Below are 23994 nucleotides of genomic sequence, written 5' to 3' on the forward strand. Positions count from 1 at the left end.
ATGCTGAAGTGTGATCATCAGGAACATCAGCTTACACTCTGTGAAATGAGCATGGCGCGCTGACGAGTAGAAATTTCTGCTTGAGAGACTTCCTGATAAACCATCCTGCGCGAGCGACCCACCCTAGTGGCACCAGGTGGAACTTCTTGTACTCTACACATCCACTAGTAGACTAAGAGGCATCTTGTGGTCTCTTAAGTGCCGGACAATTTTCTTTCTCCCAAATGTAGTATCATTGTTCCTAGTAGGGAAAGTGTTTATTGGGCAGCTGTGGATAATCTTACCTACAAAAGGTAGGGCAAACTTTCTGAAATGAATACCGGTTCTGGAAAAAAACATTTATCTGGAAGGCTGAAATTGCTTCACTATTGACACTGCAGTCAGAAGACATATTTCCTTAGAGTGTATCTTACCCCAAACTGGGTCCGAGATGCTATATATGATCTGTATCTGAAGGTAGTTAATAAGCTATTCAGTATTCTAGCTGGCAGTTTTAGTCAAATGGTTCTTAAGGGATATAGATTTTAGGAAGAATAGGGAACTGTAGTTTTATAAGGCAAAGTTTTGAGAAAGAATAATCTTTATTATTTCCAAATGAAGAGGCATACACATAGGTATTTAAAATAGAATAACCTGTTACTGTTTTCCTTTTTTTTCTCATTATAAAAATATAGACTTTCATTATAGTTAATCTTAAATTTTTAACAATAATGTCACTGTCCACAGCAAACTGATGAACAGCGTTGTTAGACCTCTAGATCTATTCCATAATAGAAACAGAGTGCAGATGTGCTAACATTGCCTACATGTTTTGGACAGCACGTATTGGCATCAACAGGCAGTACTACTTGTCACAGCCATGAGTAGCCCTGGTTTCAGACACTGAATGCCCAGTCCTGCTGGAGGGACCCCCAAGAACACTCAGTCTCACCTCTCACACTAAGATATGGCTCATGTAACGCCAGGGCATCGCTGATCCAGAATGGAGAATTTCCTTGCAGAAATGATCTGGTTCAGAGAAAGGTTAATTCTCTAACTTCTGGGTTTCTCTGCAGATTGAACATCTTTTTCCATTTATATTTGTTTGTTAGCTTACCACTACCTTATCCCAAGTTTAGAGAGGAGGAAGATGGAAGAGAACTGGATGAGGCAGAAACACTTGAGACCATTTCTGCTAGTTAACCAAAGGATGGGTCTCTTATTCCAGATCACTCACAGCAGGGCAACGAGGGGATTCATTGCTTAGGTTTGAATAGATGAATGTAATCCATTAGTTTTATTTTATTTTTTTAAGTGGCTACAAAAAGGCTCAAAAGTTATCAAGTGTGTTAAGGCAAGTCCTTAGGATTTCAACAACCTCCACCTGTGTCCCTGCTGATTCTTTTCAAGCTATGCATGCACTGTTTTCCTTGAGCTGAACTATAGCTTGCTTATCCTTTTACAGTACAGGAATTAATATGTTCCCATGCTTTAAGCAGATATAACACTGGATTAAACTAATTCAACAACAAATGCAAACTCTGCTGCTTCTCTAATATAACCCTGTTTCCATTTCTCTCCCCACCAAATAATTTTAGAGAGGTGATTTTTTTCATCTTTTTGTGTTTAAGGAAAATGTTCAATCTTTTTTTTTTTTGAGACGGAGTCTCGCTCTGTCACCCAGGCTGGAGTGCAGTGGCGCAATCTCAGCTCACTGCAAGCTCCGCCTCCCGGGTTCACGCCATTCTCCCGCCTCAGCCTCCCGAGTAGCTGGGACTACAGGCGCCCGCCACCACGCCCGGCTAATTTTTTGTATTTTTAGTAGAGACGGGGTTTCACTGTGTTAGCCAGGATGGTCTCGATCTCCTGACCTCGTGATCCGCCTGCCTCTGCCTCCCAAAGTGCTGAGATTACAGGCGTGAGCCACCGCGCCCGGCCGGAAAATGTTCAATCTTTATCCCATTCTCGGCATCTACTATAATGCAGTGGCATTCATTAGCACAATAAATACATATTTAAGCCATCCCCTTATACACCTAACAGGATACCAAAGAAAACCCCTGTAGAATATGGGTTTTATTTTTTAAACAAAAATAAGGCTCATAGGACATACACACACCTTTCGTCATCCATTTCTAAGCTGGACTCACTCTCGGAGAGCTGTCGACAGAGGGCTTCTCTTCTCTCCATCTCCCTCTGCAGCTTCCTCTGCAGCCTCAAGTTCTCTTCTCTCATGTGACGTTCCTCCTCCAGATACTGTGCCATTTTCTCTGAATCTGAAAAGTCAGAGTTTTCAATTAAACCATGTTTCATGCAATCATATCCAAATCTAAAAAAAAGGAGACTTCAGTTCAGCCCCTATGCCACAGACAGAGGGAATTGTTACAAGATGGTCTTTCTGGTCGGGTATGGTGGCTCACACTTGTAATCCTGGCACTTGGGGAGGCTGAGGAAGGTGGATCGCCTGATGTCAGGAGTTCGAGACCAGCCTGGCTAACATGGTGAAACTCAGTCTCTACTAAAAATACAAAAATTAGCTGGGCGTGGTAGCAGGCACCTGTAATCCCAGCTATTCGGGAGGCTGAGGCAGGAGAACTGCTTGAACTCAGGAGGTGGAGGTTGCAGTGAGTGAGACTGAGCCACTGCACTTCAGCCTGGGCGACATAGCAAGACTCTGTCTCAAAAAACAAAGAAACAAAAAAGATATCTGGTCTTTCTCATTCTCCCACACATAGATGAGATATGGATTTAAAGTTTATCTCAAGTATAAAAGTTTACCAATTATTTGCATTTAGAAAAAAATATAAAAGGCAGTGTTGGCAGGTCAGGCATCATCACTCCCACTCATTTGCATTCTAAAGTGCTTTAAGTAGAAGAAGAAATGGTGGAATTGTAGCTGAGTCTACAAGTAGCCACTACCAGAGCTCTTCTCTACATTGCCGGAGCTGGGAAGGGAAGGAGGCCCAGATTCTGCCCACGGGCTCTGCTCTAGACACCAGTTTGGCTGCTTCTCAACTCCAGACACAGCAAGCCATCTAGGGGAGCCTGTGACACTTGTTGGCATCCCCGCTGTGCACAGTGGTGGCGGCACACCAAGAACCACTGTACTAGAACACATGTGATAACAGTTAACATTCTTTTCATGAGAATAGACATTGACATGGTAAACCAGAAAACTTCAGATTAATATTTCCGAGCCTAATTTGTGGTATGCGTGTGGCTGTTATCCTGACTCACGCACACATAGCGGTACAGGGCAGGTGAAATCCTGTGTATAGCTGGCACCTCTAGGGATGGCGTCTTGCTTATGACAAATACCCCTCCCTCAGGAGCTCCCCCACAAATCCAGATCTCTGCTACAGCACCCATCTCCCAGGACAGAGCTGACTAGCCCTGGGACTAGATGTTGGACCCAGGCTGAGCCACTTAGACTACCTCTCCCAGGAATCTGAAATGGGGAACTGACATCTTTATGGGGATCCAAGGTCTCCTTCAGCTAAGTTCCCTGGAGCCATCAAAACTCTTGTCCTTCTGAGGTTATTCTTCACAGGATTCTGTGGCATACTCCACAACCTTCCAAAAAAAGAAAAACACGTCTTCCTTCCTCTTTTGACAACCTCCCCACCGCCCCCATTCCTTTCTGGTTTATCTCACACAGAATCCGCTACCAAGTAACCAGAATTATCTAATACAAAATGTGGTGTCTACCCATCTTCTTGTTTCATTTCTTTTCCTTGTCTTTGTCAATGAACTTGGGAAAAGTAAAATCTCCATACACTTCTCTTTTCTGAAAAGCAGCTATAAATTCAGAGTGGCCATGAGCACATCTAAGAGAGTTTCCTGTAGGCTGCTGTTCCATATTGTCAGTTCGGTCCAAATTTAGGGAAGAAGGAAGGAGCTGAATGCCACATTGAGCATTTTTCTCCCACAGACTGACCCTATTTCAACCCTCAATGCCCATCAAATTAGTTTCAGTTTTAAGCAACTCTACAAAGGTCTGGCATTTTAGCCAATAAAGACTTCTGATAAGTATTCAATGATTTCCAAAACAGCATCATTACAGAATATATAAAAGCTCTTGAATATCCTTATTTTAGAAATTCAAATAAAAATACCAAAATTATTAAACGCTATTACGTGCATTAAACACTAAATCCCTTGGCTGTTTCAACATAGCCAGAAACCCCGCTGTCTAATCCAGACACAAAAATCTCTTTAATTGAAGGCATGCTGGGAAAATATTTACAAAGTACACTTTTAATATAAACGATTTAAATTATTTCATCCCAAATATGCAAGCATGCAGAATTTTTCACTTAGCTCTACAGGAAACAAAAGATTGACCCCTTGGAGTATTTGCTGTTTCTAGAACTAGAAGGGTGACTGTCAGAGCAAGCTGACTTTCTTTTCCACAATAGGAATCTTATAAGGCCTTTTACAGGAAGGGTGCTGGAGACTACCATGAAATCCTTTGCAGAATTAACGATTAGTGAGGCTCCAAGAACAGTAACTTCAGAGAACATTGTCTTTCAAAGAAAATGGCAATCCTTTAGCATCGGGGAACTCAGCAGGGGGATCCTTAAACAATATATCTATAGATAAGAATGTCCCCTGCAGTGATCGGCTGGGAAGACTTCCTGGCAGTTCAGCAATTGACCTAGAAGACAGAGGCACAGAGAAGGCACCAGGTCCAACACCTCTGGGTGTCACTGACTCACACACAGAAGGCTGTCACCAGAGCATTCCTCGGCTGCCCCCTGCTGGCACACAGCCTCACCTGACCGGATTTGTTCCTATGAGTCCTCCTCCTTCCTCTTGCACAGAGAACTCCCTAGTACTTAGGGGCCACAGCTTATATTTCCCCAGGTCCTCAGCCATCTCCCAATATAGTAGGCCCTCACTTAACATCATCCACAGATCCTTGGAAACTGTGACTTTAAGTGAAACAACATATGTATGTCATAGGAACTTAACTCTTGTTTGTATCAGTTAGCCTATGGTAAAATTGGTTTCATTACACAGTAAGTTGTTTCGCTTAAAGTCTCAGTTTCCAAGAACCCAAGGATGATGTGAAGTAAGGACTTACTGTATTTAGTCAAAGATGGTGTGAACTGAAGATGACTTCCACACAGATTGCAAAAAGGTGGCTCCCAAATGATCCAAAGGTCTGTATGGCTTGTATTCCCTTTCAAGTTCTTGGCTAGAAAATACCAGTGCCCACACCATACCCCAAGCCATTTAAGTCAGAATTCCAAGGATGAGTCCTAGCCACTGGTCTATTAAAAGCTGGTCAGGCGATGCCAACGTTCAAACATTGCTGAGAACTGTTGAGAGAGAGGTTCAAGTTCAGATGCAGTCAAGCTTGGAGGGTGAGGAGCCACCTGCCATAGCTGCATCCAAAAGAGGCCCAGGTCATCTAACCTAAGGAGAATGCAAGGAATGGATGATGAAAAGTCATTAACACATCCTTTAGGCCCAATCCAATCACTGCAAGCAGCTAAGTGCCACTGCTGCTTCTTTAGTTCAGCTTTCTGTCCTCACAAAATCGGAAATAGCACTTACAAATGCCTCTGTTAGTATCTGCAGTCTCTTCAGAGACTAAACAGTGCAGTATGGAGACAGTAGTAAGCATAAATTCTCCCCAAATTCCTTCTAAAATTTTTGCTAGGGGCACAATGGAGCAGTATAAATGAGGAGGAAAAAAGCAAACTGACAGCACTGGAAAAAGTTCAGGAAGGTGCTGAAAGATGTTTGTGTACTCACATGGTAAAAACTCAAAAATCTTAAAATAACTAATATTTGAGAACTATTTAATACATCTCATTTGATTTTCACCAAACACACAGAGTAATTATCGACCTGAGGTCCACACTAGGATTACTTATATATTTTTAATATGCTCCTTTTTTACTCCATGGAGTAAGCCCAGAAACCTGTATGGTGCTAGAATTGTGCTTCCCTAAAGATGTCCACATGCTAGTCCCCAAAACCTATAAATGCTACTAACCTCACCTGACAGAAGGGCCTTTGCAGAAGTGATTAAGTTAAGGGGCTTGAGATGGGTAGATTATCCTAGATTATCACAGTGGGCCCAACATAATCACAAGGATCCTAATAAAGGGAGACAGGGGAATCAGAGTGAAAAGAAGATGTAACAACAGAAGCAGAGGTGGGGTGGTACAACTGCAAGGAAGGGGCCACAAGCTAGGGAATCCAGGCAGCCTCTAGAGCTGGAAAAGGCGAGGAAACAGAGGCTCCCCAACAACCTCCAGAAGGATAGCTGCCCTGGTGACACCCTGATTTTAGCCTAGTAAGTCCCATCTTAGAACTGTAAGATGGTAAGTTTGTATTGTTTTGAGCCTCTAGGTTTGTGGTAATTTGTAATAGCAGAAATAAGAAAGTACTACACCATATTTCTCAAAGGCTCCAAGGATGATGCTGATACACCATCCCAGATGCTCCACGGCACAGGAATTTGTAAGGAACTTCAGAGACAAAAACAAAGGTAGGAACCACTGAACTTTTTAAAATGCACATTCCGTGTGGCCCAACAAATCCACTTCCTGGAATCTACCCTGAAGGTGTTCTTGCAGAGGTATCAAACATGTGTATAGAGATGTTCATTGCGGTTGTAGCATAGCAACCAAAAAGGGTCCACTGGTATGGGACTAGTTGAATTATGACATATCCATACAATCAAATACTATGCAGCCTTTAAATAAGGGATGAAGGCAGCTTTGTATGTATCGGCAGGGGAGAAAACTACAATGCATAGTAAGCGAAAAGAGAAAGGTGTAAATGAGTGTGCTCACTGTGTTACTACAGCTGTCCCTCAGAACCTGTGACTCCCAAGTATACCAAAATGTGTGCATACTCAGGTCCTGCAGTCAGCCCTGAGGAACCCACAGATAGGAAAAGTCAGCCTTCCACATGTACAGGTTTGACATCCCATGAATACTGTATTTTCCATCCAACTTTGGTTGTGGATGCAGAACCACCAGATACGAAGGGACAGCTGTATTTATTGAAAAAAAAAAAAAAATCTACAACATAAGTAAACTAGCACAGTTCAAACCCATGTTGTTCAAGGGTCAACTGTATAAGTAAGTTTATATACAAATATATCTGGAAGAATATAGTACAAATGTATAATTATGGGAACAGGGTAGCTAGAGAATAGGAATTAGAGGAAGACCCATTTTTTCACTGCATACCTTTCACTGAATTATCTGTTCAAAAAAATAAATTTGAATAGCAAAAAATAAATAAATAAATAAAACAAAACCACAAATAGGTGAGACCCAAGAAACTACACAGGGACCTAATCAAGTATTCAGAAATCTAGTCCTTTGATTTTTCAACTCAACATCTTGGCCTCTTCCAAAATATTAAGTATAAATTTCAAAAGCATTTACTCTTCAAATAGCATGAACAAATGTCAGCTAAGGTTGAATGTAGCAGTAAGGAAGGTAAACACTACTCTCTGCCTTAATATTTTGAAAGTGCTTTGAGGTCTGCTGCAATATTTTTGTTAACACAATCCTAGAGATAAAGATGGCAGAGAAGATTAAAAATGTTACTTGTGATCCTGGATGTTCCTGAAATTACATTAATTATTTTCTGGAAGTATTCTAAGTGGTTTTGTTCTCCCCTACTATAACACTCAAAAAAAAAAAAAAAAGAATCCATTCCAGGATGATAAACTTAAGTAAACATGCATCAGTAATATATGAATTTAATTACTGCAAATTCAATGGTAATTAAATATTGGTAATACCCTATATTTGGTAAAGTTATTAATTCTACAGGCATGAAACTAGTGAAACCAGAGGCTACGTACGCTGTAACTGAGCAGCTCTCAGTTGCTTCTTCAGCCGTTCCACTTCATTCTTTAAAAACCTGATGTGACGCATCATATTTTCTGGAGAATCAATCTCCATGGAGATATCTCTAGGCGATGGTGGAGCAGAGACGGGCTGGTCTAATTTTTCCTGCAGGATTCTTCATTGAAAAGAAAAATTCCAACAATGACAAACAGTTTTCCTTGAAAAGACAAAACAAGCTGGCAGGTTTGTTTTAAAAGCAAGCTCCTGTTTACTGCCAGAATTCACAGGGTTGCTTAATTCCTCTGCCCATTTTACATCAAACTTCTGGTTGCCGTTACCTGGTGTCTCAGGTCAAAGGGCAGAGCTGATTCTAATCTCCCTTTTTCCTTTTAAATGACTACTGGTAATTAAACAATACTGAAAAGTCTTTATTTAACAACTGCATCTGATAATTATGCCTGGAATACAGTATGCATTTAGAATTATCTGTTGATTCAGTGTTCAACTTCTTGGGTTTAGTGCATAAAGATGCTGAGGAAATTCCACTCTCTTACAGCTTTTGATTGAAGCTTCTAAGCTACTATGAATCTCCTTAGAGGGTAAAGTAACACAGAGACTCAACTTCTAAAATTCCCTCCTGCAAAACTAATTGCAAGGTCACAGCAAACTGGACTAGTGGCCCTTTGCTTTTGGCCACAGCAAAGGTAAAAAGTTAAAAACAAAACCAAAATTATCAGGTTAATAATTAGTAGTGCCACCTTCTTTACCAATTATTTTTATGTTGAAGGATATAAAATGCTGATATTCAATAGCTCTGACCTACAAAATGAAAAATTCTATACTGTTCAACCCAGTAATTTGGCACTAATACAGGCAAAACCTCCAACTGCCTTTTACAAAGTCTTCCTTTGGCAGCAGATCTCTAAATCCCTTTCCATAGCTGCTGGGGTTTTTGTTTTGTTTTTACTTTGTACCTTTGAGTTTGTCCAAGAGCAAACTGAGTTACCTCCATCCAGGTCTACCCTTGAGAAAACTAGTGTGTTAAATATTATAATGGTCCCTGCATTTATTACATAAAATGACTTTTCATAATTCAACTTATTAGTACTGCTACAATAATACCTATCAGTAAAGCATAGTGGATATGATTATAACAAGTATTTCTTATAGATATAGCTCTAATTTTCACTTTTCCTAAAGCTATGTGGTATGCCTATATTTTGCAAATGTAGACATGAACTCAAAACAATTACAAATATGCATCCAAACCAAATACTTAAGGAGGAAGGGCTCTGGGTAGCAAACAAAAGATCTTGGTGAAGTAGATTAACGACCATTTTTAAGAAACTCACTTTTTACACCCGTACACACATTCCACATACACAATCTTCTTCCCATTCTTACAAGCCCTGCCTCACACACTCCAAAGTATTCAGTGCTTGAAAATAAGGGCCTATCTTGCACAAAGAGGTTTAAGAAATGTGTGCTGTTGAGTGACATTCCACTTCCAAGTACATACATTTTACATAAAGAATCCTAGCCTTAAGTATGTAAAGGTATTTCTTTACAGTAGGTTTTAAAACAGTTTTACTATTAAAATCTCAGGCTTCCTAATGAAGTAAATTCCAGAGATGTATAAATAATAGTACGCAGTATACCCTATGTACTTTAGAAAACAACTGAGGAAGCCAGTTCAATAAGGTAGAAAGTTGAAATTGCAACCATCCCTGAAAATACTTTAAAGGTGAACAATAGCAGCATGACTAATTCTCTCATAGCCTTGTAACACCAAATGAAAAGAAATTCTACTGGGACAGTATGATAGCAAAGAATAAAGAGGTGCCCAACATGGGTATAGTTCAGAAGGCTTTCAACATTTTTTTTCCTTTGGCCAATTAAAATGATGTGCATCACCAAAGAATTAAGGTGTCCTACTGCTATCCCTCAGTCACACCCAGAACAGCAACACACACACACACACACACCCATATTGAACAGCAAGACTAAACAAACCGCTTTTCAGCTTCAAGCTTATCCATCCTTTTCCAGAGGCGATTAACTAGTGCTTCTTGTTCTTGTTCCAATGTATTTTCAAGGTCAATCTTCTCCCGTCTCAACTAAAGGAAGGAAAAAAGTGTTACCAGTGTCAGGCCACTTATACTTTGTTAATACATTTTTTGATTGAATAATTAAGACCCCTTTTCTTGGAGAATACTGCAAACATATGGCCAATTTTCTGGCACAAACATATTAAGTGCATCTAGTTCTTAAACTTTGAAAAAAACTAGGTTCATTCTTAGATGTTAATGCTTAATTGTTGTCTGGTACATGAAATGCATTGCTTGTTTCAGCATTTATTCGAGGCACGTGGAAAGTCCTCCTTAGAGAGGTCTTTAGGGGAGTTCGGTGTACTAGTCATATCAGGACTTTTCTGGGCTTGTCCCTTACACTAAGTCAGAAAGGTTATATTACTATTCATATAAATAACTCTTAAAAGCTCCCAAACACTCTACATACTGGCTAATGGAGATAAATAAACATGTACTAAGATATAAAAACACACACAAAATATGATAAACACCAAATCCACAATACTGGTTACTCTAGGTTACTCTAAGGATTTAGGGAAGGAAGCAAATTTGATTTGGAGGAGGCTTTGCAGTTGGGGAGGGAACCCCAACAGTGTTCTATTTTAATGAAGCAAACATGGGAAAATTCAATTAATCAATATTGAGCAATATGTAATAAATACTGAGAGCAATGACTGGATAATGGGGACATAGCAGTGAGCCAAGGAGTCAGCAATTTCTGCCCTCATGGATCTTCATTTTAGTGGAGGTCAAGAAACAATTATATACTTGTGAAATAGAATGAAACAGATATGCAGAAAAAGAGGGCTGGTAAGAGAGACTGAAAGTGCAATAGGTTTCATAGCAATGAGTAGAGGACATGTGTTCTATCATTCTCTGTACTTGACATATTAAATAATTAAAAAAATTTTCTTAATGCAAAGAGCCTATGCTACTGCTTCCATGTTATTTCTTCAACCAGTGGCAATTCACCTTTCAATGGTTGAGTCAACAAATTATTCTTGATTGCACAAAGATGTTAATAGATTTCACATTTCCTTAGTGAGTCACAGAGGCAAGCTCCTCATCCAAAGATCTCGTGTGTATACATAAGGCAGAACCAAAAACATGAATAAAATGTAGTATTTTAAAGCAATCAAACATCAGAAAATAATATCCAAAGTTCGGTCTTATTTTTACAGCCAAATGACATTCCCCTTTCTGAAACTCTTGGTAGCTTAGTCTTAGGAAGCACCAACCTCAACCTCCCAAGATGGTTAGTACTACCAACACCACCCAAGGTCCTTAAGGAGCTCACAGAGAACAAAAGACTTGCCCATATTCACACAGGAGCACAGGACAGCCAATGAAGGTAAGCAGCTACTTGTTCCATATTTGAGCCAGAATGAATATGCATAAAATCAGCTGCCTTAGAACCTGAACAATCAAGACCTGAGAGGAAATGATATAAGGATAATGATATCATCATGTTCTAAGTTTAGAGAAAAAAGGAGGTCTCAAACAGATGGGAAAACACTCTCATATGATGACAGAGCTCTAGGCTTTTCTTTTCTCCTCTCAAAGCCATAAAAATAGCTGTAGAAACAACTGGCCATTTGAATATTTAAAATATTTCCTACAAACTCAGGTAGAGTCACAAAACAGCAGCCAATGCATTGGGGGGAGACTCCTGTAATTACACTTCTGTCTTATGATCACAGACTTTGAGCCAAATGCCTAGGTTCAAATCCCAGCTCCATCAATCACTAGTTAGAAAACGTTGAGACAATTACTAGATATAATTTTACCATTTACAAAGTAAGGGACATAAATAATGTCTGGCTCACTGGATTACAGTGAGCATTACATTTGTAAATCTAGGTAAACCATTGATAACTAATTGGCACTTAGAAAGCACTCAACACTTTTTGGCTATGATAATCACCATATCTGGATATCCGTTCTATTTCTGTTCTAGCCCTCCAGAATGTAAGTCCTACAAGGGACTTGTCTTGTCTGTTTCATTCATTGGTGTATCCTCAGTATCTAGAATAACATCTGGCACCTTATAGGCCATCAATATATATTAGAGGGCTTATTTGACAAGTGAATAAGCCATGATTACATAGCAAACTGGAAACAGAGCTTCAAAATATGTTGTTTTTGCATGGCAGAATGTGATTCTGAAGAACAGTTCAAGGGCAAAAAGGAGGAGGTGTAGGGTGTCAAAATAAGTCAAATATATTGTGCCGCAAAGTTGGGACTGCACTAACGTGCAAATGCTCCTCAGAATGTTAAACAATTCCTACCTGCAGCAACAATGAGAAATCCTGGAACCCTTATATGACTCCTATTAAACTTTGTGATTCTCTGCATTCATCATACATTTTGGCCAAGCTTTGAAGTACAATCCACAGTCATTTTTCTTTTCTTTTTTTGAGACAAGGTCTCGCTCTGTTGCCCAGGCTGGAGTGCAGTGGCACGATCATGGATCACTGCAGCCTTAACCCACTGGGCTCAGGCAATCCTCCTGCTTCAGCCTCCCAAGTAGCTGGGACTACAGGCACACGCCACCACATCTGGTTAATTTTTTATTTTTTGTAGAGATGAGTTCTTGCTATGTTGCCCAGGCTGGTCTTGAACTCCTGGCCTCAAGCAATCCTCTGTCTTGGCCTCCCAAAGTGCTGAGATTACAGGCGTGAGCCACTGCCCCCAGCCTCAGAATTATGTTTATTTAAACAAATAACTATGAGGCATCTACCTTTAAGGATCCCAATTCCAGTGTTTAAAAGCATCATAGGAGGTAGAGGTAGTCCATAAGCAAGAAAAAAATTCAAGCAGGCATCATTTTGCAGTATGATGTCTAGTGGAGAAATGCATGCTCAATTACTTTTAGAGTAAATATGCATAATACTAATTAATAACTCTGAGAAGCAAAATCAAGACAAAGCTGTCTTTACCCATATGTAACCAATGAGGCATGTGACTCTGAGCAGGTCACTCAGCTGCTGTAGCTCCGATGCCCTCATCCATGAAATGAGAAGTTTGGCCTGGATGATGCCTGTGTCCCCTTCTGGCCTATCCATTCTGTCATTCCCTGCCCAATGTCAAGACAGTAGCTGTCTTCAGTTGGAGCTAGTTCTGTCACACACATTTAGAGCCAGAAGCAGCAAGGCAAAGCATCATTTTAAAGCTGAGGAAACCACTAGCCTGCAAGATGACATGACTCAGGCAGTCATGCCACCAAGATAGGAATGGATATCGGTCACCATGGCAGCCAAAATTGCTGGGTCCTGTCCAACCAGCAAGTACAGGAACTTGAGGGAAACATGGATTTAGGGCAAATTATGCTGTGGTTTGTGGGCCTATCTCCTTTGCCAACAATACTTGGGAGTAGCAGAGTTGGGGGTAGCTGATGCCAGGGAAATAAGGACAGTTTAGGGAGTCGATGAGCGATTCTGGAAACAGACGAGATCAGGAAACATGAGTTGGAGCTCTATGAGAATCTCGGCTCCTCCCTGGCATCTGTTGGTAGAGTTACCAGCTATCAATCTACTGCCCACCTCAGCAAACCTGGGCACCCTGAGTGTGAAACTTGGGTTTGCTGTCCCAATTTGCTCTACTAATTTATTTCCATGATGCAGGCAACACAGGAGGCCCCAGCTCAGCAGTGTGGATTCTCAAGTACAGTAGGTCCTTGAATGTTCAACGTCCTTTTATTATAATGTTGACGAGGGGAAAAAAAAAAAAGCAGATTCTCAGTGGGGCCTCTGTCTATGTAGAGTTCACATGTTCTCCCTATGTCTGTGGGTTTTCTCCAGATACTCGAGTTTACTTTCATGTCCCAAAGATGTGCAATCGTCATGTCTACATGGTCCCTCTGGAGTGAGTGAGAGTGTGTGTATGAGTGTGTCCTACAATGGGTTGGTGCTCTGTCCAGGGTTGGGTCCTGCTTTGTGCCCTGAGCTGCCAGGACAGGCTCCAGCCACCCTTGATCTGAACTGGAATAAGCACGTTAGAAAATGAATGAGTACAAATTATTGTAAAATACAAATTCATAAAGTATATGCTAATCATACAAACACATGAAAATCAATGATGCAGTATGCAAGTGTTCAGCAAGCCGCTGTAATTGTTACTATTTGCTTTTGAACTGTGAGTTGGGAGGAGGTGCTCCTTACAGTTTTTACTTTGCAAACATTTATCCCTTGATTTAACACATCACTACTATGACCATCACTCACTGATTCACTAAAAGTGGGGTAATTATAAGGTTTTCATTAATCTTTCTTTAATATATGCATAACTCACATTTGTTTCAATATTTAATATCAGAAGAATGTTGGGTCTTTATTTAGAAGTGTGATAATGTTTTTGTGACCGGAAATATGTCATAGGAACTTAACTCTTGTTTATATCAATCAGCTTCTGGTAAAATTGATTTTCATATATGTTGTTTCACTTAAAGTCAGTTTCCAAGAACTATATTGACAATGTTAAGTGAGGACTTACCGTATTTCATTACATGGGCTGGCAGTGCTATAGGACTCTATATTATCTTTAACCCTGCAAAGAGCAGGGCCTCTTTTTTTTTTCAGTTTAAAAAATCCCAACTTTTCAGCATTGTTGAGGAGCTCTGGCTGACATTAAAGAGCAGAGAAGTTAGAGGAAATCATATTCAGTCCCTTGGTTAATTTCCCCTGAAGTTCTTTATCAGTTTCCCCACCACTTCCTGCCCAACTAATTCCAAATCCTATATATTTACAGCCAAAGTGAACATAACAGTTCTGCCAATTAAAACAGATTTTCAATGCTTACACTGTCCTGGTCATTGCACAAGCTCATAATATATGTTAAGTTTCCAGGGTAGTAAATTGGGAATTCTTGCTTCAGGTGTAAAAAGCTGAGTGATACAGTGCTTTCAATATGCTGGTCTCTATCTGTAATAATCTCTCTTCAACATCCTTCCTAATATCTGATCACTTTTTAAAAAAAATTGGTGTTCATGCAATACGTATCCCACTCATCCCTCAACAAACATCTAATTTTCAGGCTAACCCAAGCCCCGTATTGTGATTATTCCGCAAGCATCCAGCACCAAGGCATAGAGCTGATTTATTCATTGGAGCTGAATATTCATTGGAAAGACTGCTTTGTAATTAAGTCAGTTCAATGAACTGCCAAATTCTTTACTCCTCTTGAGTAGCTCTACTTTTCATCGCAGGTTAATTAACATCAGACCAGGAGTTCTTATTACGTTCCCAAAATAAATTTAGAACTTCTTCAATGAATAAACTTAATATATAAAAATGCATCTGGCTTATTTGAATTCACAGTCGGTCCTACCTGTGTCTTCTCAGTAGACAGATCCTGACCAACACCCAAAGAAGCAGAAAGGGAGTGGGCCAGCCCAGAGGTGGCTCCCAATGCTACCACAGTTCTTTCTTACTATTGCATTTTTCCCATTTAAAGAGGACTACGGTGCTGGGGTGGGAGTAAGGAATGTTTGGCAAAAAAGCCGGATGAGAACTCTAGCTAAATATTATACTCAGTTCTAGGATTTTGAAAGGTTTTAGTGAACCTTTTCAATCTGCTTTGAAAGGTTTTAGTCTAAGTACCATATTATCATCATTACTATGGGGAAAATCTGTTTTGAAACCCAAATACCTGATTTATAACACAAATTTTGGAAAGCAGTCTATTATAACTAAGACATGTACTAATCCAGGCATAATAAAGAGAAGGGAAAGCCTATGAAATAAAGGCTATCATATAAATAGAACACAAAGTTTGCCAGGCACTTAAGCCTGGGAAACAGAGTGAGATCCGGTCTCTACAAAAAAAAATAAAAAATTATTCAGATGCAGTACCATGCACTTCCAGTCCCAGCTACTCAAGAGGCTGAGGCAGGAGGATCTCTTGAGCCCAGAAGCTTGAGGCTGCAGTGAGCTATGACTGTGCCACTGTACTCCAGCCTGGGTGGCAGAGCAAGACTCTGTCTCAAAAAAAAGAATGAACAAACGAACGAATGAAGAAAGAAAGAAAGAAAGAAAAGAAAAAGATAGCAGAATACTTTAAGACCCACATTAACCAAACTCTAAAGTTGGCCAGATTTTTTTTTTTTTTTTAGTAAGAGGCAAGTCCTAAGAAAACACAAGAGTGTGTCGGGGATTTAACACAACAACTTCCCAAAGCCTTTCAGGTTAGGTTATGTCTAAAGGCCATTAAAAGCTTAGCCCCATCTTCTGTCACTTTACTATGTGATTTCATAGATGTTCAAGTGTTCAAAGTGCTGACCTGGGGGTACATCAACATCACCTGGGAAAATATAAGTACAATATTCAAAAAATAAATCAGTCAGAAAAATGGTCACAGTTTTGCTTCTACTAAAAGAGCAGAGACAATCTCATTCCATCCTATTTTCCCATACACCTGAGTTAATCCAGATTGTGCCTATATATTGGAAAGAAGTGACTAACAGAATTCATGAGGGGGCTATTAAAATACATCACGTGCATCTGACATGAAAACAGCTGACGGCAATCCACAGTGGTCCTTGACAAAGCCTTCACAAAGTAAAGCAATGGAGACAAGTAAGGTAAAACAAGCAATGTCTGTGTCAGCTGTCTGTTCAGGTGATCAGTGGAATTTTGCTCAGTCCTGGCAATTCTCCTAAGGTGGAAGACATCTGACCCTTGCATTCTGGAAAACTGTCTTTTAAAAAAAAAGACAAAACAAGCAGTCAGTCTGTGTTACAGATAAACTAAGACAGGTGTTCATAGACCACAGAGTCCCCCCAGGTGTCTATTTGATTAATCAAGCTGTGATTGCTTTCAGAATTTTAAGAACAAGTTCTATCTAGGTCATCACACAGCTCATGCAATGCTGAGAACAGAAAGAGTTGAAGGAAGTCTGCCAGTGAGGAGCAAGGAAAAGGGGGAGGAAGAGTGGTCACTTTCTAGACCAGAAGATCAAAGTTATAATTGAAAAGAAACTTACCTACATATATCTAAAATACAGGAAAAAGGAGAAATACGCAAAAAAAAAAAAATCAGAAAGAACTATACAGCAAGATAAATATGGTTGTCCCTTGGCTGAAAGTTACGCTGGTGATAATTTATCTTCCTATTTTTTCCTGGCCTGCCCAATTTCTTAATCAACATCTGCTATTTTTATAATAGAAAAAAACTTAAGATATCTAATCTTAAAAAAACTGAGTTTCCTACTATAATTGAATAGTACATCCCAAAACAGCAATCCATTAATATGGTATTATCTGACATATTTAAAATACAGAATGAGCCAAACAACCTTCAGAAGAATAAATGACAGTGAAAGCTCAGTTATTTGGAAGATAGAATTTTCCAGATAGCTCAGAGTTAACCTTCTTTAATACAGCTTACATCTTTTTCCTTCTAAAAAATTATGTTCCTGTAAGAATTAGATTTGTTCTTTGAAATTGATATAATTTCAGGACAATATTAATATGCCATTATTAACATGAAAATAACACTATTTCATAACTTTTCAGTTCAATAAATTTTGCTTTCAGTGAGAAATAACTTTTTAAATAGACACACATTTAATTACTCAGATTAATACAGTTTCTAGTCTTAACATTTTCATCACTTTAACATCAACATAATATTACAGAAATTTGCATACTGGGTTCATTACTCGAGGGGATTCTTTTAACAGATAATTGCTGTTGAGGGAAAGCAAGTTTCACAGTATTGTGTATACATTCTTTTACTACATCAAGAGTTCAGTGGAGAAGTCCTCAGGAAAGAAATGACATCTGTAACTTGCAAATATACTATCAGATCAGTGGCTACCATCAGACTATTACCTAAAATAAGCATCTTGCTGGGTGTGGTGGTGCATGTCTGTAATCCCAGCTACTTGGGAGGCTCATGCAGGAGGACTGCTTGAACCCAGGAGTTTGAGACCACCCTGGGCAACACAGTGACAGGGACAGGGCGGGCGCAGAGAAATTCTAGGCAGAAAAGGGCAGGTCCCTGGCAAAACCCCATCCTCAAGCCAAAAAGCCTGAAACCACAGTCCAAAGTGAGAACTCATATCCCTGTTTTTCCACTCGAATGTTGCCTTTTCCTAAACCACCCATGGCCCTATCCCACCCCACCCGATGCTTATAAAAAAAAAAAAACCCAGAGTCAGCCGGTAGATGGGACTACAGCTGGAGGCTGGAGAGAAGTCATTTGACTTCGGAGGGACAGCTTGCTGGCGTAACTTTGGAGAAGACTCCAGGCAGACTTCAGGGGAAGATTACCTACCTGCCCCATTCCCTTTTCAGCTCCCCTTCCCGCTAAGAGCCACTTTCATCGGCAATAAAATCCCCCACATTTACCATCCTTCAATTCATTCGTGCAACCTCATTTTTCCTGGATGCCAGACAAGAGCTCGGGAGCTACAACTGCAGATACAAAAGGCTGTCACACTGGCCCTTTGCCCTCGCTGGTGTAGGGCAGCTGACTCATGCAAAAAGGCAAAGGGCCCACTGAACTCTTAACACTTAAGCCGTCCATGGACAGCAGAACTAAACGAGTACTGTAACACACCCTCTGGGGCTTCAGGAGTTACAGGCACCCCCTGCCTAGATGCTGCTACAGGGCCAGCACAGAGTTCGTTCCTGCCAGTACCTAAGCAGCCAGCCGGTGCCAGCACTTGTTCACTCCAGTTCCCACAGTGGAGTCGAGAGTGGTGGGCTGAGTAAATGAGACATCCCTCTCACAACTCCTGGGAAGGGGTCAGGGAAATATCCTGCTTCAATAGCAAGACTTCGTTGACTCCCAACCCAAAATATTATTAAAGTTAAAACAAGCTTCTTTAAGAACAACAGGGCAACTTCTCTTGCCCTAATGTGATTTATCCAAAATGGAAGTTTTGGACAAACTTGATGTTCTTTATCCAAAATGGAAGTTTCCTTGATAAATCATTTCTTTCTTGTCATTACCACATTCATCCCACTTCCTTACATAGCGATGATGAGTTTACTTAGCCATTCATTCATTTGCAGTGTGTTCAGCTAGAGAGAACACCTAAGTCATCAAGCAAATTCTTGTTTTGATCATAAAGAAACAGACCTGTGCATTTCACAATTACAACTAGGAAGTCTCAGTACAGTATCTCTGGGTTTCACTGCTCTACTGCAGCACACCAGTGCTCTTCAATTTGACACGCAAGGTCTTTGTTCCCAGTGGGTAACCAGAAGATGTACATCATTGGATCATGACGAGCTGCCTCTCCTTTGACACAGGAAATACATTGAGTTTTTCCCCTTCCATCATGCAACATCATCTGTACAAGTTGATCTATATGTGGCATCTGATGCTTCAAAATAAAGTCTTACAAGATGGAACACAGTGAGTTTTTCTATTTAATTGAAATTGAGTCTAGGAAAGGAATTCTGGGGGATTTTTTTTTCCTTTTTCATATCCTACAGAGAGACTTATCTGTGTCCCTTGATAGAGCTCAGAGTCTACTTTCACAGGTCTGGAGTTGGCACCCCTTAGTTGGCTTCATCACATCCCAACAAATGGATTCCAAAACAAATCAACAGAGAGCCTCCTAAAGCTTCTTTTGAGTATAGTGTATTGACCCTAGTTTTCTCACTTCCAAGACACAAAATTCCACTTATTTTTCAGCTATTATCTGAGGTTTCTTCTCCATCTGTCTTGGACAAGCAGTGGGTGGGATGAATGTACCTAAGCTTCTCAGGCAACTGAAACATCAGCATGGATTTGCTATAATCAAATTCTGACCAAGCCGACTTCAGGGTTTACTATGATTATGTCTCCAATACAGCTTATCTAAATGTGCAGAAATAAGTTATGATGTTTTATTTTTTAAAAAGCAGGACAGCCAATTATAAATCCACTTAAAAAAAGAGGAAGAGAAAAGAAGAGGAGGAGGAGAAGATGAAGAAAAACATCAATAGCTGTTTTTCTAGAGGAACTGTAATCTAGGTCAAGTTTTTTCATTTTTGTACTTCTTTTAGTACTTGTTTTCCAAACTGTCTTGAAAGAACAATGGATTTTTACAATGCAAATATTTGATTTAAAAGATTCCAAGACTTCCATAATCTGAAATTTGCATTTATAACTAAACTACAAAGTATGCATGGTAGTCACTAAATTTCATTTCCTTAATGCAAGTGACTCTTCAAGGAACATGGTTGTTCTTTGTGTTTTCAAAATGGCACACAAAAATCAGTAGGTGCTCTACTCAGCACAATTTCAATGGATTCCTCTAGCTGTCAGAATCTGCAAGGGAAGCTTTTAGCATGAATGGAATTCTAAACAAGACCCAGTATGGTCACACTACCTGTGAATTTAAGAGAAACACCATTGATATGGTTTAGCTCTGTGTCCCCATCCAAATCTCATCTTGAATTGTACTTCCATAATTCCCACATGTTGTGGAAGGGAACCGGTGGGAGTAAACTGAATCATGGGGGCAGTTTCCCCCATAGTGTTCTCGTGGTAGTGAATAAGTCTCACAAGATCTGATAGCTTTATCAGGGGTTTCCGCTTTTACATCTTCCTCATTCTCTCTTTGCCTGCTGCTGTCCCTGTAAGATGGGACTTGCTCCTCCTTGCCTTCCGCTATGATTGTGGGCCTTCCCCAGCTACGCGGAACTAGTCCAATTAAACCTCTTTCTTTTGTAAATTGCTCAGTCTAGGGTATGTCTTCAGCAGCAGCATGAAAAAGGACTAATACAACCATGTTTTACAAGAGTTAGTAAAACCAAATCACCCAAGGATGCAAACTTGAATATGAGCCACTAGCCACTCAGTTCACTCATAAATCACAAGGACACAAAGTTAATCTGTATAATTCGCTAGAGTTAGTTGCTGTAGCTACTAAAACAAGTAGCATCAGAATTGTATGGGAACTGGCTATGATGTCGGTTTGGTTATATTTTTGAATGAATTGCCTTCTAGACAACCAAGGCAGAAAGGCCATCTTGTATCCTTAGCACTATCCTTAACTGTTTTTAACATCTTAAGAGCCACTATTCTAAGAACTGGAAATGTGAAAATTTTCTTTCCTTCCTGATAGACTTTAAAATATACTAAATATTTTCCTGCTTAAGACCATGAATTTAAAAAATTTTGTCCTGAGGATTCAAATTCATTATTCTAAACCCTGGCCTCTGTGATTTGCTGCAGCTGTAGATGATGAGGGGCACTGAGATGAGTGAGGGTCACTCCCTGTGCTGCCCTGGAAGCTGGGGTCTCATCAAGCCCCTTTAAGTCACCCAGTGTCATCTAGTGGCTGAAGATAATCACTGAGCACGGTTAGCACTGAGGCTTGCACAAGCCCTGGTAGAGCTATACGGCTTCTTTCCATCTGTCATTCACTGTAAAGACAAGCCTAAACCCTCAAGAACACTACACAGCAGATACCAAAACCTCCTCTTACTCCATGACCCCCAAAGTAGAGGCAGGGAGTCAACTTCACATCTCCTTCACAGCTCTTTTTCTGTTCTTGGCATCTTTATGTAGTACCTGCAAACACTTTTTACTACCTATTTTCTCTCCTCATTTCTGCCTCCTCTCCCATCTCTGCTTCCCTGCAACATGGCTGAACATAGACCCACTTAGCCAGTGGGTTTCTTTTCTCCTGCATCAATCTCAGAGCAGCTGCAGGCATTCTCTGCTGGCTAGGGGGCTGCTGTGCTATGGTGGGAGCACCACTACTCTCCTCCACCACAGTACTCTGCCCAGTGCATCCCTCAGCACTGGCCTCCCTGGACCAGGCTCCTCAAGGTCAGGGACCTCCCGTCATCTTTCTTAGAAGAGTTTGTGACACACAGCAGGCATGCAATACAGGTGTATTGGATTAATGCAGGATGCATGCCATACAAGGGCATCAATAGCAGCATGGACAAAGAAGAAAAAGAAGCCAGATCACAAATGACATATGAGCATAAATATGTCCATAACTGAAGAGACAGATAACCAGTTCAAGGGAGGTAGTGAGTGAGACATTTGAGGATTAAATAATATACACACTTATTTTCCTGGAAAATAGGTAGGGCAAAGGGCAAAGTATCACAGGAATTAGATGACATTTTTCAGTATAAATGGCAGCAGCTACAATTTTTGGAGAGCTAGCAGATTAGAGTCACCAGGGATACAGTGTTTAAGGTCAACCTTGTCTTGGCCCTCCTTCATCTTATAGGGAAGCTATAAGAAAGAAAGAAACAGAGTACTGAATGTTACAAGAGTAGTTCTGAATATTATAGAAATACCTCATAGCACAGACACCTGACTGTAGGAGGGACGCTAGTAAGGCTTGAGCAGGGATAGGATAGAGGAGGGAGAAAGTGTTCCAGGCAGAGCAAACAGATCCATGAAGATCTGGAAGCACCAAAGCATTGGGCAAGGCAGAACACTTTTTTCAAACTGCAGGTCAAGACCCATTACTGGATTGTGAAATTAGTCTAGTCTTTTGTGACCTACATTTTAATAAAAATGAAATATAATTAAATAGAAAATCAGTGCAAAGCATGTAAGTACTGTTTTATGAAACTCATCACAGTGACACATACAATTACACATCATCAGTGACTAGGTTACCATATAAACGTATTTCTTGCTGTGCAGTCCACATTTGAATAATCCTGCATCAGAAAGAATTTTAGTACACATGGAGTGTGAGGACAGGCAGGAAGGACAACTAATCCTCCCCAAAATATACAAATAAGAATTGCAACTGCTTCACAAAAGAGGTCAAATTGCATGCATGAGGCCACACTGTTTATTACAGATGAAAGGGAGATTTGAACCCAGGGAAGTTTCCCTAAACTACATGGGCTAAGATATCATTATAAATCGATGCTAATAAGCTAAAATTAATATATCAATCCTAAATCCTACCTTTATATATGGGTTTTAGTGCTATGGAAGAAGGGGGACATCTCAGATAAGAAAATATGTCTCTAAATTCCAGGAATAACTGAAAAAAAGACACAGGGCCAACTACAGGAAGGAGAAAGTAAGGGGCCTGGTACATGGTAGGCAATCCTGTTACACCATGTAAGTGTTAGCTGAATTAGATGACTAACCCTCCATGGATATAGTGCCCTATTTTTCTACAGTACTACTTAATAACCATGGAGTGTCTAAAACCCACGTACCGTATGACACTGTTGTCTTCTTCCTCATCAGATAATTTTCAGAGCAGAGTACACAAAAGGCCCTCATATCTGATGAGCTAAACTTCACTTATTATATAAACTAATGTGTGCATTTTAATGCTAGACAAGTAAGGAAAATTTTCCCTAAGTGGTAGAACATATTATTCAAAATAAGATTTCTTGACACGAACAGAAAATTCCAAGTTCCAAATGTTCTTACCATTACCTAAGAAAATGTGAATAGCAAATAAGAGACGTACAGTGACCACATTTGAAGAAAAATCTTCAAGTCAAGGTTTACAGGCACTGGCCACCAGTGTTTGTTTAGAAAGCCCCAATATCATTAAAGCCATGCTGTCTAGATTAATCCAATTTACTAGACTAATACTGTGTGCTACAAAGACCACACAATTTTACATTATCCTGAATATGCTTTTTTACATCTGCTTATAAATTGACTTTTGGCATCAAGCATTTAAAGATGCTAAATAAATGCCAAAAAGGTAACTAAAATAAATGATTAAGAACTAATGCAGGCTGTTTGAACTGGAAAGCAGCAGAGTTCCTTGAAGTATAAAAGAAAGATGACATTGCCTTTACTTTTACGAAGGCTTAAGTCTTTCCAGGGTCTAAAAGACCACTAGTACGAGAACCAGGGGACCACGTTTGCCACTCATTAGCTGTGTGACTTGAGAAACCCTCCCAATCTCTCTCCAGGTTTCCATTTCTGAAAAGGGAGCATGAGCAAGCTGGGCCACTCACAGGCCAAACTGATCTATCACTGAGCAGTGATTCCCACTGAGCCCAACTCTGCAGCAAACTCTGGAGGGAGAGGAAATGGGAATAAGAGGCTATTGTCCCAATTTGTAAGAGCAGAGCTGATGCCCCTACCCCTGGATTTATTTGTGATTTTCCCACTGTCTCATGTCCCTACTAGCGTCTGGGGAAAAAGGTA

At 40.1% G+C, this 23994-nt stretch overlaps 1 protein-coding gene across 1 annotated transcript in view; it reads right to left on the reverse strand.

Moving 5' to 3' along the window:
- Positions 1-23994, reverse strand: part of CCDC6 (coiled-coil domain containing 6) — a 120489-nt gene that overhangs the window by 15374 nt on the left and 81121 nt on the right. The window contains exons 4-6 of the mRNA XM_032137934.2: positions 9819-9922; positions 7820-7980; positions 2099-2255 (exon numbers count right to left, since the gene is read on the reverse strand). Of these exons, the coding sequence (XP_031993825.1) occupies positions 2099-2255; positions 7820-7980; positions 9819-9922 (422 nt within the window). The remainder of the gene's footprint in view (positions 1-2098; positions 2256-7819; positions 7981-9818; positions 9923-23994) is intronic.

This window comes from Hylobates moloch, unplaced genomic scaffold (genome assembly GCF_009828535.3).
Source record: "Hylobates moloch isolate HMO894 unplaced genomic scaffold, HMol_V3 SCAFFOLD_3, whole genome shotgun sequence".
Lineage (NCBI taxonomy): Eukaryota > Metazoa > Chordata > Mammalia > Primates > Hylobatidae > Hylobates > Hylobates moloch.